The 14,925-nt window shown below is 37.6% G+C and overlaps 1 protein-coding gene across 2 annotated transcripts in view; it reads right to left on the reverse strand.

The window, feature by feature from the left end:
• Nucleotides 1–14,925, reverse strand: part of wdhd1 (WD repeat and HMG-box DNA binding protein 1) — a 99,312-nt gene that overhangs the window by 32,026 nt on the left and 52,361 nt on the right. For both annotated transcript variants that reach the window (XM_062030508.1, XM_062030509.1), the window contains exons 12-19: nucleotides 10,714–10,898; nucleotides 10,428–10,612; nucleotides 8,662–8,903; nucleotides 5,163–5,300; nucleotides 2,522–2,678; nucleotides 2,297–2,411; nucleotides 1,843–1,974; nucleotides 1,547–1,761 (exon numbers count right to left, since the gene is read on the reverse strand). In XM_062030508.1, the coding sequence (XP_061886492.1) occupies nucleotides 1,547–1,761; nucleotides 1,843–1,974; nucleotides 2,297–2,411; nucleotides 2,522–2,678; nucleotides 5,163–5,300; nucleotides 8,662–8,903; nucleotides 10,428–10,612; nucleotides 10,714–10,898 (1,369 nt within the window). The remainder of the gene's footprint in view (nucleotides 1–1,546; nucleotides 1,762–1,842; nucleotides 1,975–2,296; nucleotides 2,412–2,521; nucleotides 2,679–5,162; nucleotides 5,301–8,661; nucleotides 8,904–10,427; nucleotides 10,613–10,713; nucleotides 10,899–14,925) is intronic.

Raw genomic sequence — 14,925 nt, forward strand, 5'->3', positions numbered from 1 at the left:
ATCCGGATGGTTCTTTTCCTCTTTGGTCCGGAGGACACAACGTCCACAGTTTCCAAAAACAATTTGAAATGTGGACTTGTCAGACCACAGAACACTTTTCCACTTTGTATCAGTCCATCTTAGATGAGCTCAGGCCCAGCGAAGCTGACGGCGTTTCTGGGTGTTGATGATAAACGGTTTTCGCCTTGCATAGGAGAGTTTTAACTAGCACTTACAGATGTAGCGACCAACTGTAGTTACTGACAGAGGTTTCCTGAAGTGTCCCTGAGCCCATGTGGTGATATCCTTTACACACTGATGTCGCTTGTTGATGCAGTACAGCCTGAGGGATCGAAGGTCACAGGCTTAGCTGCTTACGTGCAGTGATTTCTCCAGATTCACTGAACCCTTTGATGATATTACGGACCGCAGATGGTGAAATCCCTAAATTCCTTGCAATAGCTGGTTGAGAAAGGTTTTTCTTAAACTGTTCAACAATTTGCTCATGCATTTGTTGACAAAGTGGTGACCCTCGCCCCATCCTTGTATCATGGAATCTACTTTTATACCCAATCATGGCACCCACCTGTTCCCAATTTGCCTGTTCACCTGTGGGATGTTCCAAATAAGTGTTTGATGAGCATTCCTCAACTTTATCAGTATTTATTGCCACCTTTCCCAACTTCTTTGTCACGTTTTGCTGGCATCAAATTCTTCTAAAGTTAATGATTATTTACAACAAACATTTTTTTTTTATCAGTTTGAACATCAAATATGTTGTCTTTGTGGCATATTCAACTGAATATGGGTTGAAAATGATTTGCAAATCATTGTATTCCGTTTATATTTACATCTAACACAATTTCCCAACTCATATGGAAACGGGGTTTGTATTCCTTTGCCACCATTGATGAAGCTATGCTACAGCGAACAGGGCAAGCAACAAGTGGTGCCCATATATAGGTATATTAAATGAGGTAAAACCACTTTGACAACCACTGATTATATTAGAACAAATCAATCAATCAATCAATCAATGTTTATTTATATAGCCCTAAATCACAAGTGTCTCAAAGGGCTGTACAAGCTACAACGACATCCTCGGTGTCGAGTGGGTCTGACATAATATTGTGAAAGTCCAACACATCAGCGAAAGTCCAGTCCATGGTGGGGCCAGCGGGAACCAAATCTAGTTAACAAATCTTGTCAACTTCCTTTGTAATACATTTTTAAAATTGTAAAGAGACTTTATGGACACCCTGTACATCAAGTTATAGATTTTAGGCCATAACACCCATCCCTAAAACAGACACATTGTTATAGTAATAACCCCTTTGAGTCTCACATGTTAACATGTGAGACCATATTCTGAGACTGTTTTCTATTATGTCAACAAAAACAATTGACTGTATGTTAACGACAAATTAAGGGGGCTTTTTTTCAGTATTAGGAACCACACAGCGACCTATGATTTAATGAGGTTGTCAACATAAGCAGGTTCCACTGTATAAATATAGCACAGGTTAGTGACTTTGACAGAATTTATTTGAACATATTTTGGCATTACCCAGAGGAAGTCTGCCTGATGTCACAATATTCGGTCTCCTCCTGCTCTTCATCCTGAATCCGAGTGGCTTTCTCATGTGCAATCTCGCTGAGGCGCTGTGCAAGGACCATGCGTTTGGATCTAGACGCGTATCGAATGGCAAGCGTCACCACATTTTGAGTCATTAGCTCCGCCAGCTCCACGCAGCGAAACTCTCGTTCCAATTTACAAGACAGCTGGAGAAATAAAAAGCAATTACTCGGTAAGAAAGATAGCCATTGCATAAAATGAGGCATTTGTAAAGCTTTTATACTAACCGCAAACATCTTCATAAGCAGCTCCTGCTGTTCTTTCTGCGACTGACTCTGTCCATCCTCGTCCACTTCATAACCGCTGGACGACAGGAAGTTATAGTGGTTGTGGAAGAGCACTGAGCGCCAGAACTGTTCCTGTAACAGGACAAATGAAATGAGTCAGAATCAAATTCAGGTTATCTGATGACACTTTTAAACGGAGAAAGTCCGGACACCATGCATGATTATAGAAAAATTATAGTAAAAATTCCACTCAAAGAAGGAACCTTAAATCAGATCTGAGGCTCAATGTAGAGCAGCTTTCTGCTTCGGCCATTTGAGAAAGAGGGAACAGCAATGCCAAAGTGTATCTGACAGTGTCCCCTGAGAGGTACAGTATGTACTCACTTTTAAAAGTTATTACATAATATGTGTTTGCTGTTCATTTGAACACCTATTATGCTTATGCTAAGTTTACCTCCATCTGTCCTTTCTCAGTAGTTGTCTGACACAAAGGCAACTTGAAAGGCAGGATGGCCACTGCAGGTCTGGGCAGGGTGGGGGGATACCTGGAGCCTTTACATGGTATGCATCTTGAAAAACAAACATATTTTACACATAAATATTGCATTGTACTCCACTTGAGAGGAATATCTTATCTATAATGTGCCACGCATATGTGCATGCCACACACGGGATTTACCTGAGCTGCTGAGGGTTCTCGTGTACCCCAACAACCCAATAGCTGTCTGATTTGCTTTTGCATGTCTCTCTGGTGTTGCAAACAGGCGTCCATGTGTGGCCCAAGGAGCGATTCAGCATTCGTACCACCCCCTCTGAATCTACATAACATGGGGTACCTGAAAAAACACAACCCGGATGACAAAAGAATCAAGTCATGAAGTTTAAGATGACCTTTGTCCAAAACCATGATGGGATTTTCTTACAATTTTTACTTTAAATGTCAATCTGGATTATTTTCTCCAAATAGAGTGAGACTAATAAACTGGTATTCTATAAGGAGTTTTTTTTCTATTCTTTTAGGTGTTCTGGCAACCTCAATGAAGCATTGTCAATAATAAAATGATGCCTTAAACATATTACTAATAGTAGTTTAAATATGTTCAACTGTAAAACTAGTTTCCCCTTGAAAGCCTTATTTTTCTAACTGGCGAAAAAGGCACATGCATCCTTTTTGACCCTTGGGCTGTGCCATAGCAGGGGAAACTTGGCAGCAGTTCACTAAAGCTAGTTAGTGATTGCCCACAAGCAATAAAATAATGAGCAGAAATGGCAAAAAAAAAAGTTTCATTATGGAAATATCAGGTTCAAAGCCATGGCAAGTTGTTCTCTGGACAAGAAAGGACCATTTTTCGCAGAGAGACGAGGCGACATCACTGCAGCAAATGCCTGCTGCGTACTTCGTTCAGAGATGGGTGGTGCTTCACCTCCATGTTTAGATTATAGTTGAGGTGCACTGATAACATAAAATGTAGCTTGTTACTGTGACTGCTTTAGTAAGTAAGATGACATAAAAGCTCAACAGAAATGAAAAATGGTAGGCAGAAAGTCAAAAGGGGACTTTTTTATTGCAAACAGTTGATCCGACATCAAAGCATGTCAAGACGCTTTCTGAAACCATTCACACACTTTTCCAGCTTCAAAATAAAAGCGCCATGCTATACATCCGGTTTAACTACATTAACAAAATAAAAATGTCTCACATTACGATCATGCTTAGTCAAAAAGGTTTTGTAATGTTATTCTGTGATATTTGCACCTAAAAAAGAAAATTCCAGTATGTCAGTTGAGGACTATGGGAGGCCTAGGGTATTGTTCTGGCTGGCTGAATTATTGTGTAAATTATTTTATAACATGTTCCGGTCGAGTCCTCAATTACAGAATGATTAGCAGGCTGAATTTTACATTTTGTTAATAAAAGAGAAGGTTAAAACATTGCCATGCAGCAACATGGAGACCATTACCTTGTACAACATATAATGCACAGAGAATCAGAAGTATTTATTCAGGTAGAAATAGCACAGATTACATTATTCTTTGACAATCAAACCATAATCGTAAGAATCCACATTTTGTGTTATTAATGTTTGAAACTGGTATTTAAACATGAAAGTGTAGCTCCTCCTCTGAATGCAAGTGCTCTTAAAGCAGGATTATAAATTCTGTATTTCAACAAAATACAAAATCTGGCAAGACACCAACACACTGTAGGTATTTTTAAAAAAATATGTATTTTAATTAAAAGTGTGTTTGTCCTTTTTGTTTTGAGATGTTTGAAAAAGCATATTGTTTAAAACACATTAATTTAAAGCAAATTATTTGTCCAGTCATGGTGTTAAAATTAGAAAATCATCTGTCTCGGGTACACTTATTAATTATGAAAAATGTTATCAGCGATTATCGTGATTTATTTTGAGTTAACTGTGAACAATGCCATTAATCGCGATTAAATAATTTAATCTTTGGACAGACCTAATTAAAATATTAATAAAGTTGGTACTTTTGTTACGTTTTTTGTTGTTGTTTTGACGTACTCCCATAAATCCTTAATACTGCACATAAAGAAAAATATAACTACTTTTGTGTTCATGGCGGAAGAATACAGAGGCAGAAGAATATGCAGTCCCATGTTGCTAAACTGAGGAAGGATGTCACTTTTGTTCTTTTTAGTTAACTTCTTGCCCTTTATTATTTTTTTAAGCATGAGGTGCGCCCTTCACAGCATGTCAAAGAAAGTGAAGCGTGAAGTGAATTTAGTAGGGCTGTCTTTGACAAAGGACTTTCATAGTCAAATATGATTCCGATCAGACTCCTCCGAATCGAATCAACTATTCTAAGACACCCCTAGAAATTATTCACATTCTCAGAAAGTAGGAAAATGCAGCTCAAATGCCGCCACCATCATCCAGGATAAAGATGATCTTTGAACATTTGATAGGATCTGCTCCTATCAAATGGACAGAATGAGCAGCTCAGTGGTTTTTTGCTTGTCCGACGATTTGACTGCGAGGTCGGTAGTCAAAATAGAATACCTCCGAATTTAATCATCAACTATTCTAAGACAAAGATGAGCAGCATAGCGGTCTCATTATTGAGCAAAAGGCCTGTGTCTCCTTTGCTTGCAACCATCTTCCCAGTGTGCAAGACAACCACATACGTTTTTTGTTTTTTTTACTACTGTTTCATTTAATTCTTGAATTAATCTTTTTATGACTGTATTTTATAGTTTTCATGTGTTCTTACATCACTATCAGGGTTAATGGAACTTGTACCTGGAACCTCTTGTATTTATGTTTTGTCAAGAAAATCATACGTGTGTGTACCTTCAGCAGTAAATCCGAGCCAGCAAAGGAAAGATTTGAGGGAGAGTGGGAGAGGTTCGCCGTTTATAATGTGCCTCCGCTTTTGACCAAACTGCAGCAACTGCACGCCAAGCAGCTGCTCCCCATCAAAACCTGTACCTGTCAGGTGAAACAGGATACAGAAACAAACATGTCACACCAATACTTCACTAGCCTGTCCAATGTGATAGAGGCAGTATGGGCCATAACATCCTGAGAAAAAAAATTATATAAATAAACAAAACCTTTATTTTTATTCAAGGTGCCATATGTAATAATTTAATGTCAAGTCATCATTAAATGGTCTTGATATGTCAAAAGGGACATGGGGGAACTTTTTTTTAAAAATTTGTATCTCGTGCGCACGAGAAACTATCTTGTGCGCATGTGATACATATCTCGTGCGCACGAGATACTATCTTGTGCACAAAAGATATGTATCACGAGAAAGCATTGGATGCATGCGTGCGGTTTGAGGTGTGTGTGAAAATGGCAGTTCAGGAGTTAATTCGGCTGTATTTCCAACTAGGACTTTCCCCCGTGTGTTGTGGCAAAATGTGAATGCCTGCCAAAAATGTATTTCCTTCGCAGCGCTCGCTGAACCTGCATTTTTGGCTTGGTGTGTCCACAGCGGATTACTAGGTGTAAGACAAACACTTTAACTTCCTGGTTATTGTATCGCTACGTGTTTGACATTATTTAAGAGTTTATCGTGCCCGGAAAAGGACAGTTTGCCTCTTCTGTGGCATTAATGAGATTTAAAGGAGTGTTGTTAGTCCGATGTTGATGTGATAAAACCTCTTTCTTGTTTGAAAGATACACACAATTGTAACTGTTATTTGTTCTTGCACATAATAAATATGTACAACGTGTTTGGATGTATTCATTTATGTAAAATTGTCATGAAATGTAATATTGCCTGACAAAAAGTGTTCCGACGTAATATTTTGATACTTACACATCGCATATTTACACACGCATATTTTACTAGAATACCCTTATGAGCATTACATATATCAAAATCAAGTACCTATTGTACTGTTCACTTGTTGAAATACCCTTTTTAGAACAAATATCTACCCAGATGGCCACTTTGTTGCTGACAAAAATGTATTTCAAGTAATATTTTGATATTGACACATCTTATCTCTGCATATTCTACAATAATACCCTTATTAGCATTACATATATATAAATCAAGTACCTACTGTACTGTTTACTTGTAGAAATACCCTTTACAAAGCTAAAAACTACCAAAACGACCACTTTGCTGCTGCCAAAAATGTATTTCAAGTAACATTTTGATATTGACACATACGTATCATCTCTGCATATTTTACTCCTGTTACTCAAATGAGTCATTATCAACTTAGAAACCTTGTATAAAAAATAAAAAAAAGTTTCCTTAGACGGGCCAGTACAAATTTTGAGTGGTTCAATACAGTGTGTGTATTATCAGATTCATTGATAGTTTTAGGAATCAACTAATCTATCAGTTTGTTCAATTAATCAAGAAATCGGATAAAACAGACTTTACAACCTCAATGCGTATTTTAGAGAAAATAGTTTTCTGCTTGCCTTAACCTTACTTAATTTCATTTGAAATAAATGCACCTTACCAACATTGAAATTGCACTTTTATTGCAGTAACCTTGTGGTAACTATGTCTGCCCACTCATTTCGGTCTAAGCTTCATACATTTGTATTAGTTACACTCATTAAAGCAGAGGTTCTTAACCTTTTTGATCTGAGGGCCCAACTTTTCTACTACAAAGGGCCCCGGGGCCCACTCAAATATTAACACTGATTTAGTAATCTTACTTTTGATTTTAAACGTACTCAATAATTACATCTAACGTACTTACAGTTAACCAGGGTAAACCATGTCAAATGGTATGAAACCATGTGGTAATCACAAATATTATTATCAAGGCTTAGGTCAGGTGGATTACAAAAATAAATACTAATCAAGTCTTCAAGTTCAATTTTATTCAGACATTTTTAAACATTTTGACGAATAAAGAGAAGACATTTTTAAATATAAATATAGTCTGAAATGGAATAGGCAGACGCTAAAGCTTACACCTATCCCAGTGATCAAATATACTGCAAAAGAAGGTACTAATAAAAAATAAATAATATCCACCTATGCAGTGCTAAAATAAATGCTAACTAAATTAGTAAATAATAATAATAAATATTTTTTGAATAAACTTTCAATAACATTTAAGTGCAAATGAAATTACAGCTTCACAACTTTGATCATACTTTTTGCGCTTAAGAAACTTCTCTGTGATTTTTACTTCAGACTTCTTCGGTTTGTTTGATTTTGTCTTTACTGCCACAAGTAGTGGAAAAGTATATTACAAGTGAGTACCGCTGCGGCCCATATGGACCACAACTCAGAAACAGATATATGTTGGCAGCTCTTTAAGGGGGCGCTCGCGATCCAACAATTAACCCTATGGTTAAAAAACACTGCATTAAAGGGGACCTCAACCTATTATGCAAAACCAATTTTATTTACCTATTGGTACCTGATTGTGTGTACTTGGGATCTGCGTAAATCCTGAAGTCCCATTTGGAATTTGCACAACTTGTGACATTTTTCCAACATGTGACGTCAGCGGATATCTTATATGGTAGAGGTTTACCCGAAGAGCTTTGTGCGAGTCCGCCTTTGTAGCCCGACACTTTAGTCAATAAGTTTCTTTCTTTATCTTTATCCTCGTGTTGTGGGACAGACTGGCTCGTACATGCACATGCATCCTCCGCTGTTGTGGAGTGCTTATATTTCAAACTTATATCTGTCAGTAGACTTGCGCTAAAAACTACAACATGGCTGACGGAGAGAAGACGCAGTCGAAGTGGAGGCAGGTAAATAAGACCGCCAAGTGCGCCCACAAAACGGGGCATCTTTAAGAGACAGTCAGAAAGCGGCTTGAAGATTGTCTGTGAAACATAATTTATGCAAAATTTTGACCAAAGAACCACCATTATGTTATGTAGACCACAAGGAAGTGTTTTAAATGTAGAAAAAATAATCTACATTTGACCCGTTTAAAAGACTAATCGAAGAATCAGAATATAAATGTAAACTTTTTTTCTATCAACGTGATTCATTTAAATTGATTAATTGTTACAACCCTAGTAAAAAAAAACACATGTAAGTTTATATTGAGAGAGTTATAACAATTAAATAGCATTGTACCCCGCCTTCTGCCCGAATTCAGCTGGGATAGGCTCCAGCACCCCCCGCGACACCATAAGGGACAAGCGGTAGAAAATGGATGAATGGATGATTTGGTGGAATGATCCATATACCAGTCTGGTTCATTTATTGCTTTTACATGTTGTAAATGTTTTAAAAAAAAACACATTCATGTTTTTAGCTTGGACATATCCCCACAGGGACACTTGTTTTACTTTAAAAATAAAATGCAACAATATGTGAAAATATGTATGTGCATTTGTACAGTACCTCTGTGGTAGACAATGAGTAACTGCTCTCCATGTCCCGTCATACAGACAACAGGCCCAGACAGGCTGAAGATTTCCCTCTGAATTCCACCGATGGAAAAAAATCTGACCATGAGTGCGCTGGTGGCAACCGCCGCCCAGCCTTGACCCAGACAAAGCGCCTTTGCGTCCTCACCCTCGGGTAGGTCAACCATCCACTCCTTGTTGGTGTCCCATGATGAGAAGTGAAGGCACTGCAACTTACTGCGAAGGCAAAGAGATGATGTTGACAGACAAGTCAACATGGTAACCATTTTAATTAGGCCTTGGCTTCATGGATTTATTTGCAAGCACCTAAAGACACATGACACATTTTGTCCTTCCATTATTGTTCTAAATGAATGCAAATGCCATATACAGTGGTACCTCAACTTACGAGTACATTAACTTACGAGTAATTTGAAATACGAGCTGTCTCTCAGCTCCTTGTTATGCTTCAAGTTTGGAGCATACCTTGAGTTACGAGCATTTTCCCCATCAGTTGAAGTAATATTTGTAACAGGCTTGTGCCCTTTAAACAATAAAGTGTTTATATAGTCTTGCTCGTTGCTGTTCATACTTCATTTACACAAGAAACAAAACCATTCAGGAAATAAAGAGTTAATATATTGTTGCCCAATGTTGTGGCTGATTTGTTTATACATAGAATAAACAACAGTTTTGATTAGACAGTTGACAGTGTTTAAGCGCCACTCAGAGATTGACACATTCCTGCCCTCCAACCATCGAAAAAACCATTTAAAATATCTGTTACCTGTTAGTAGCCTACTCCGCAAGTCAGTCCTGCCGTAGTGTCAGTCCGCATCACACAAGCTGCAGCCAAAGGGCAAATATTTTACCAAAAAAATATTGGGAAACAGCAGATGCTGTGTTTAATATATTTTACTAATCCTGACTCAATAGACTGAACGGTTGAGAAACATCTTGAACAAGACAACGCTTTTGCCAAGGTAAATCCATCTATCCATTTTCTACTGCTTGTCCCTTTCGGGGTCGCGGGGGGTGCTGGAGCCTATGCTGAACAATATTGTAACATTATTTTATAAAACTACTGTAGTTGTTTGTAGCACATGCTATTGTAATGTTTTTCAAACAATATTTATTGTCGAAAAGTTAGTTTTTCCCCTTTAAAACATGTTACAATTGTGGGGTGTTTTGGAATGGCGGATTAAATTGATTTAAATTAATTTCAATTAATTAATTTGCGGCGCGGCTTTGAGATATGAGTGTTTTGAGTTTCAAGCTCAGTCGTAGAAAGTGCTCGTAAGTTGAGGTATCACTGTATCTGTTGTCATATTTGATAAGCTGAGTCGGTTTGGTCTTTGCATCCCTTCATGAAGTGGATGGATTTGAAAATGTGATCAATGTGCTGTTTAAATAATCAGCAGGCGTGGCATTCTTCATGTGGCTAGTGCGAATTTACCATGTGCGGCAGTCATTTAAATTTTAAATCCACTAACCCTAAGGTAAGGATCAGTCATTGGCCAAAAATGTTTATTTTATAGTGGTTCCTATTCATAGTTATGGCCTTTTTAACAGAATTTTGCAGACCCCTGACCTATGACTAGCAGACCCCAGTTTGAGAATCCCCACTAACTGCTGTTGTCCACTTGGATGTTTAACAGGTACAACGACTTGGCAGAAAGACAAATGCTGAAGAAAAACAAGTGAAGCTTTGTCAGCGATCGCCTGTCAACTTTATCTGACTCCGGGCATCAGTGGGCATACCTTGCAAGCTCATTCGTGCTGGGGCAGGCCAGTAGCACGGCCTCTTGGGAAATATCCGCCATGGTGTGTCCCAGCGTGTTGGTGAGGTGCATGGCGTGGTGCACGGCTGTGTCATGAAACTCCACGTCGATGGCATTGTCCTGCTCGTCGTTGTAGCCTCGCACTATTCCTACGGAGTTCCATATCTGAGGGACAATTAAGAGTAGATGTATATTGGTCCAGGTTTATAATTAACTAACCAGCATCATTCAGGTGGACGGTAAGATGATTGATGTGTGTTAAGCACCATGAAGCGGTGAGTGAGATGCACTGGAGTGGATCCTGCTTGAAAGGCCTTCTGGGGGAGTGTCGGTTGGGGCCCATCATAGACAGGCCGCATTGCAGCTGACAGAGCAGCTGAAGGCATCACGGCACGATCAGCTCCACCGTCAACTCCATATTCATCTTGACCCAGCTTCAGCGAGCCGGTATCTGTTTATTCACAGATCCAGTCAGAGGTTTACATACGCTTTTGGGCAGTTCCTGATTTATTTGAACCAATCTTTTTGTAGGGTGCAATGATTTTTCTATTATTTTTAAAAACAAGAATTGAGTGCACAAGTTTGAACACAGGGTGAAAATTATACACAATCATCACAACCTGAGGAAGTTTTACTGTGACCACACATTTTTTTGTAGCTGTCAAGAAAATTCTGGTATAATTCTGGGTGGATATTAGAGATGGGCTATATGGCTAAAAGCTATATCTTGCGATACATTAATATATATACATACATATACGTATATATACATATACAATAATATATATATACATACAGATACACATACATACACATACATATATATATATATATATATATACATATACAATAATATATATATACATACAGATACACATACATACATATATATATATATATATATATATATATATATATATATATATATATATATATATCCATCATCTTCCGCTTATCCGAGGTCGGGTCGCGGGGGCAGCAGCCTAAGCAGGGAAGCCCAGACTTCCCTCTCCCCAGCCACTTCGTCCAGCTCCTCCCGGGGGATCCCAAGGCGTTCCCAGGCCAGCCGGGAGAGATAGTCTTCCCAACATATCCTGGGTCTTCCCCGTGGCCTCCTACCGGTCGGACGTGCCCGAAACACACGCACGCACACACACACACACACACACACACACACACACACACACACACACACACACACACACACACACACACACACACACACACACACACACACACACACACACACACACACACACACACACACACACACACACACACACACACACACACACACACACACACACACACACACACACACACACACACATATATATATATATATATATATATATATATATATATATATATATATATATATATATATATATATATATATATATATATATATATATGTATACAGTATATATATATATATATATATACAGTATATATATATATATATATATATACAGTATATATATATATACACATACTAGAGATGCGCGGTATGCGGACACAACCGCGGAGTCCGCGGATAAACCGCGGGTCGGGCGGTTGACATGACGAAAAAAATTGATTTTAAATAAATTCGGGCGGGTGGCGGTTGAACCAATTCGGAAATATATATACATAGTTAAATGTATAAAGAGAATCTTATGCGTCCCAGCAACAAGTGCCGCAAGTGAGCGCTCCTTCAACGCAGCAGGGCGCATTTTAGAGGCCAGGCGCTCTCGCCTGAATCCTGGCACTGTAGATGCTATTTTATTCCTGCATAGTGCTAACAAAAAAAAAAAGTAAGTAGACATACGGTTGGATATGTTAAACAAATTAGTCTATGTTACCTAGGCTATACCAAATAAGCCCATGTCTAACCTACCGTATATTACCAAATAGTAGCCCGGGCGTTTATTTCACATAATCGATTTTGGAGACAGGCGTTTAAAAGAAGCAGGCGGTTATTTGCACAAGGCTTTTATTTATTTTTGCACCAGGCCATTATATGGTAACAATGGTTACTGTCCAGTTTTTTTTTTTCGTACAAAAAACTTTAAATGTAAAAGCTATTGTAAACTTACAAACAAAAAAACAAGAGATCAACATGAGGTAGGCTATCAAAAGACAAGAGATCAACAATGCCTCAACATGGCAGTAGTGCAACAATTGTCAAAAGAATACCATTACTAAAAATAAATAAACTTTTTAAATAAAGCAGTTTACCGGGAAAAATACAATTATGGTACCAAGTACTCAAGTATAAAACCCACCATCAAAACAGAACAATAATACTGTCACTTAAATAAAATAAAGGCTACAGTACTCCAAGTTTTAAATAAAGCAGCATACAGGAAAAATAAAATTATGGTACCAAGTACTCTATAAAACCATCAAAACAATAATACTGCAGCAAACGCAACCCCAGTAGCATTTTTATCTAAATTATGCAAATAACAGCCCATGGGGGGCTATTTGGACATAGGCGGTTATTAGGAAGAGGCGGTTAATTCACAAAATGGGGTCAGACCCCGGGCGGCTATTAGGACATGGGCGGTTATTTGCCCAAGGGCGTTTATTTGGTAATATACGGTATATTGAGTTCGGTCAGCTGAATAATTTTGATGGTTACGTGTTGTTTGGGCGCACTACAATGCAAAGGAATTAAGGCAATTGCGTTGTTTATTGTGGTTTTTTTCTATTCGAGATATACTACTGTGTGTTAATTATTTGGCCTCGCTTTCAAATGAAGCGCATCTCCGATTGGCTACAATGTAAGGCTATTTAGCCTGCTTTGTTTGTCGCGACTGTCTATTTTTATTATAATTCAATTATTATTATTTATTTAATTTATTTTTGTTTAAATAGGGATGACATACATATGTTATTGTATAATTTAAGTTTGTGCGCGTGATTGACAGCCTAAGGCTTACGAGGCACATTTTTTATTTATTTTTCTATTTCAACTTAAAAACGTATGAGCCTATGCCTACAACAAAGGCTATGCGTTTATCTTTATTTTCCTGCCTGTCGTTGACAATGGAGATTGTCTGATATTTTGTCATGGCTGCAGATCAATCCATAAAGGTTCATCTTTGTCGCGAAATTGTTCACTATTTCACTGTGCACCCTGCCCTCGTCCCTATTTGAGCATTATAACGTTAACAAGTTAATATTCATTGAAATAAATTCAGATTTTTTTTTTTTACCTAACGAAAATATAGGCCTAGTCTTTCTAAAACATTTTTTTAACTTCTTAAAATCCTCGTTGTGCTTACTGCAACTGCGTACACAAAGTGTGAGGAACGCACTCCTGATCTGAGGGCATTGGTAACAATAGTCAACACTTTCTTAATGGACATGACAATAATATTATAATAATGATAAATAATATTATCACGCATTAATATCTCTTAGCCACTAATGCGTGGCCAAGAGATATTAATGCGTGGCACGCATTGAATGTCTCTGCTGCATTGGATCAGTCTCCTTTCTTTAACAGGCAAAAGCTTTCTAACCTCACTAATGCCTTGCATCGTCTATATTAGATATATAACAACGGGCCGGTGGCGGGTGGGTGTAGTTTTGATAAAATGTTGGTTCGGGTGGATGGCGGGTGGATGACTACTTTTGTGATGCGGTTGCGGATGAAATAATTGCCTATCCGCGCATCTCTAATACATACACACACACACGGATATATATATATATCCATTGTATGTGCGTGTTTGTGTATATATACTGTATATATATATATATATATATATATATATATACACACACACACACACACACACACATCCTTATACACATATACGTATGTATATATATATATATATATTAAAAATACTTGGTATGCAAATGTAATAGAATTATTTCAAAACGAGTTACAAAGGCTCCTAATTTAGCTGCTGATGTATGCGGTAACAAATTCCCTCAATTAATGTTGTATTATTTTATCAAATCTATTCTTAATCTACTTGCTAGTTTACTGTTAAAATCTGGTTATCTTTTGTCGTAACAAGGTTCTATATACAATTCTGTTCAAATGTAATAAGCACTTATTCATCTGTTGTTTTAATACTTTACATTAGTTTTGGTTAATACTACAAATTTGGGGACTGATCCAATACCAGGTAGTTACACTGGCAATATTGGTCATACCAATGCTGATACTTCAAAATTTTCAAAATCCTTGAATGATAATTTTTTTTATAATCAAACAAAAAGACAGGATGGTGGTGCAACAATATCAATTAAATGTTAAAATAATTACTAACAATTGGTTTTGACTTTAATCATTTGGTTTTTGCCCTGAAAGCCCTCCTGTGTCCATGGAGTTAGAATTTGTAACCAATAACAAAAAACAACAAAATATGTTTAGGATATTAAAAAATATCGCTCTAACCTTTGTTTTATCAACCATATACTGATACGATACTTGGTACTGTTACTGTCGATATTTGTATCGATCTGTCCACTTT

The sequence above is a fragment of the Entelurus aequoreus genome, linkage group LG02 (assembly GCF_033978785.1).
Source record: "Entelurus aequoreus isolate RoL-2023_Sb linkage group LG02, RoL_Eaeq_v1.1, whole genome shotgun sequence".
Classification (NCBI taxonomy): domain Eukaryota; kingdom Metazoa; phylum Chordata; class Actinopteri; order Syngnathiformes; family Syngnathidae; genus Entelurus; species Entelurus aequoreus.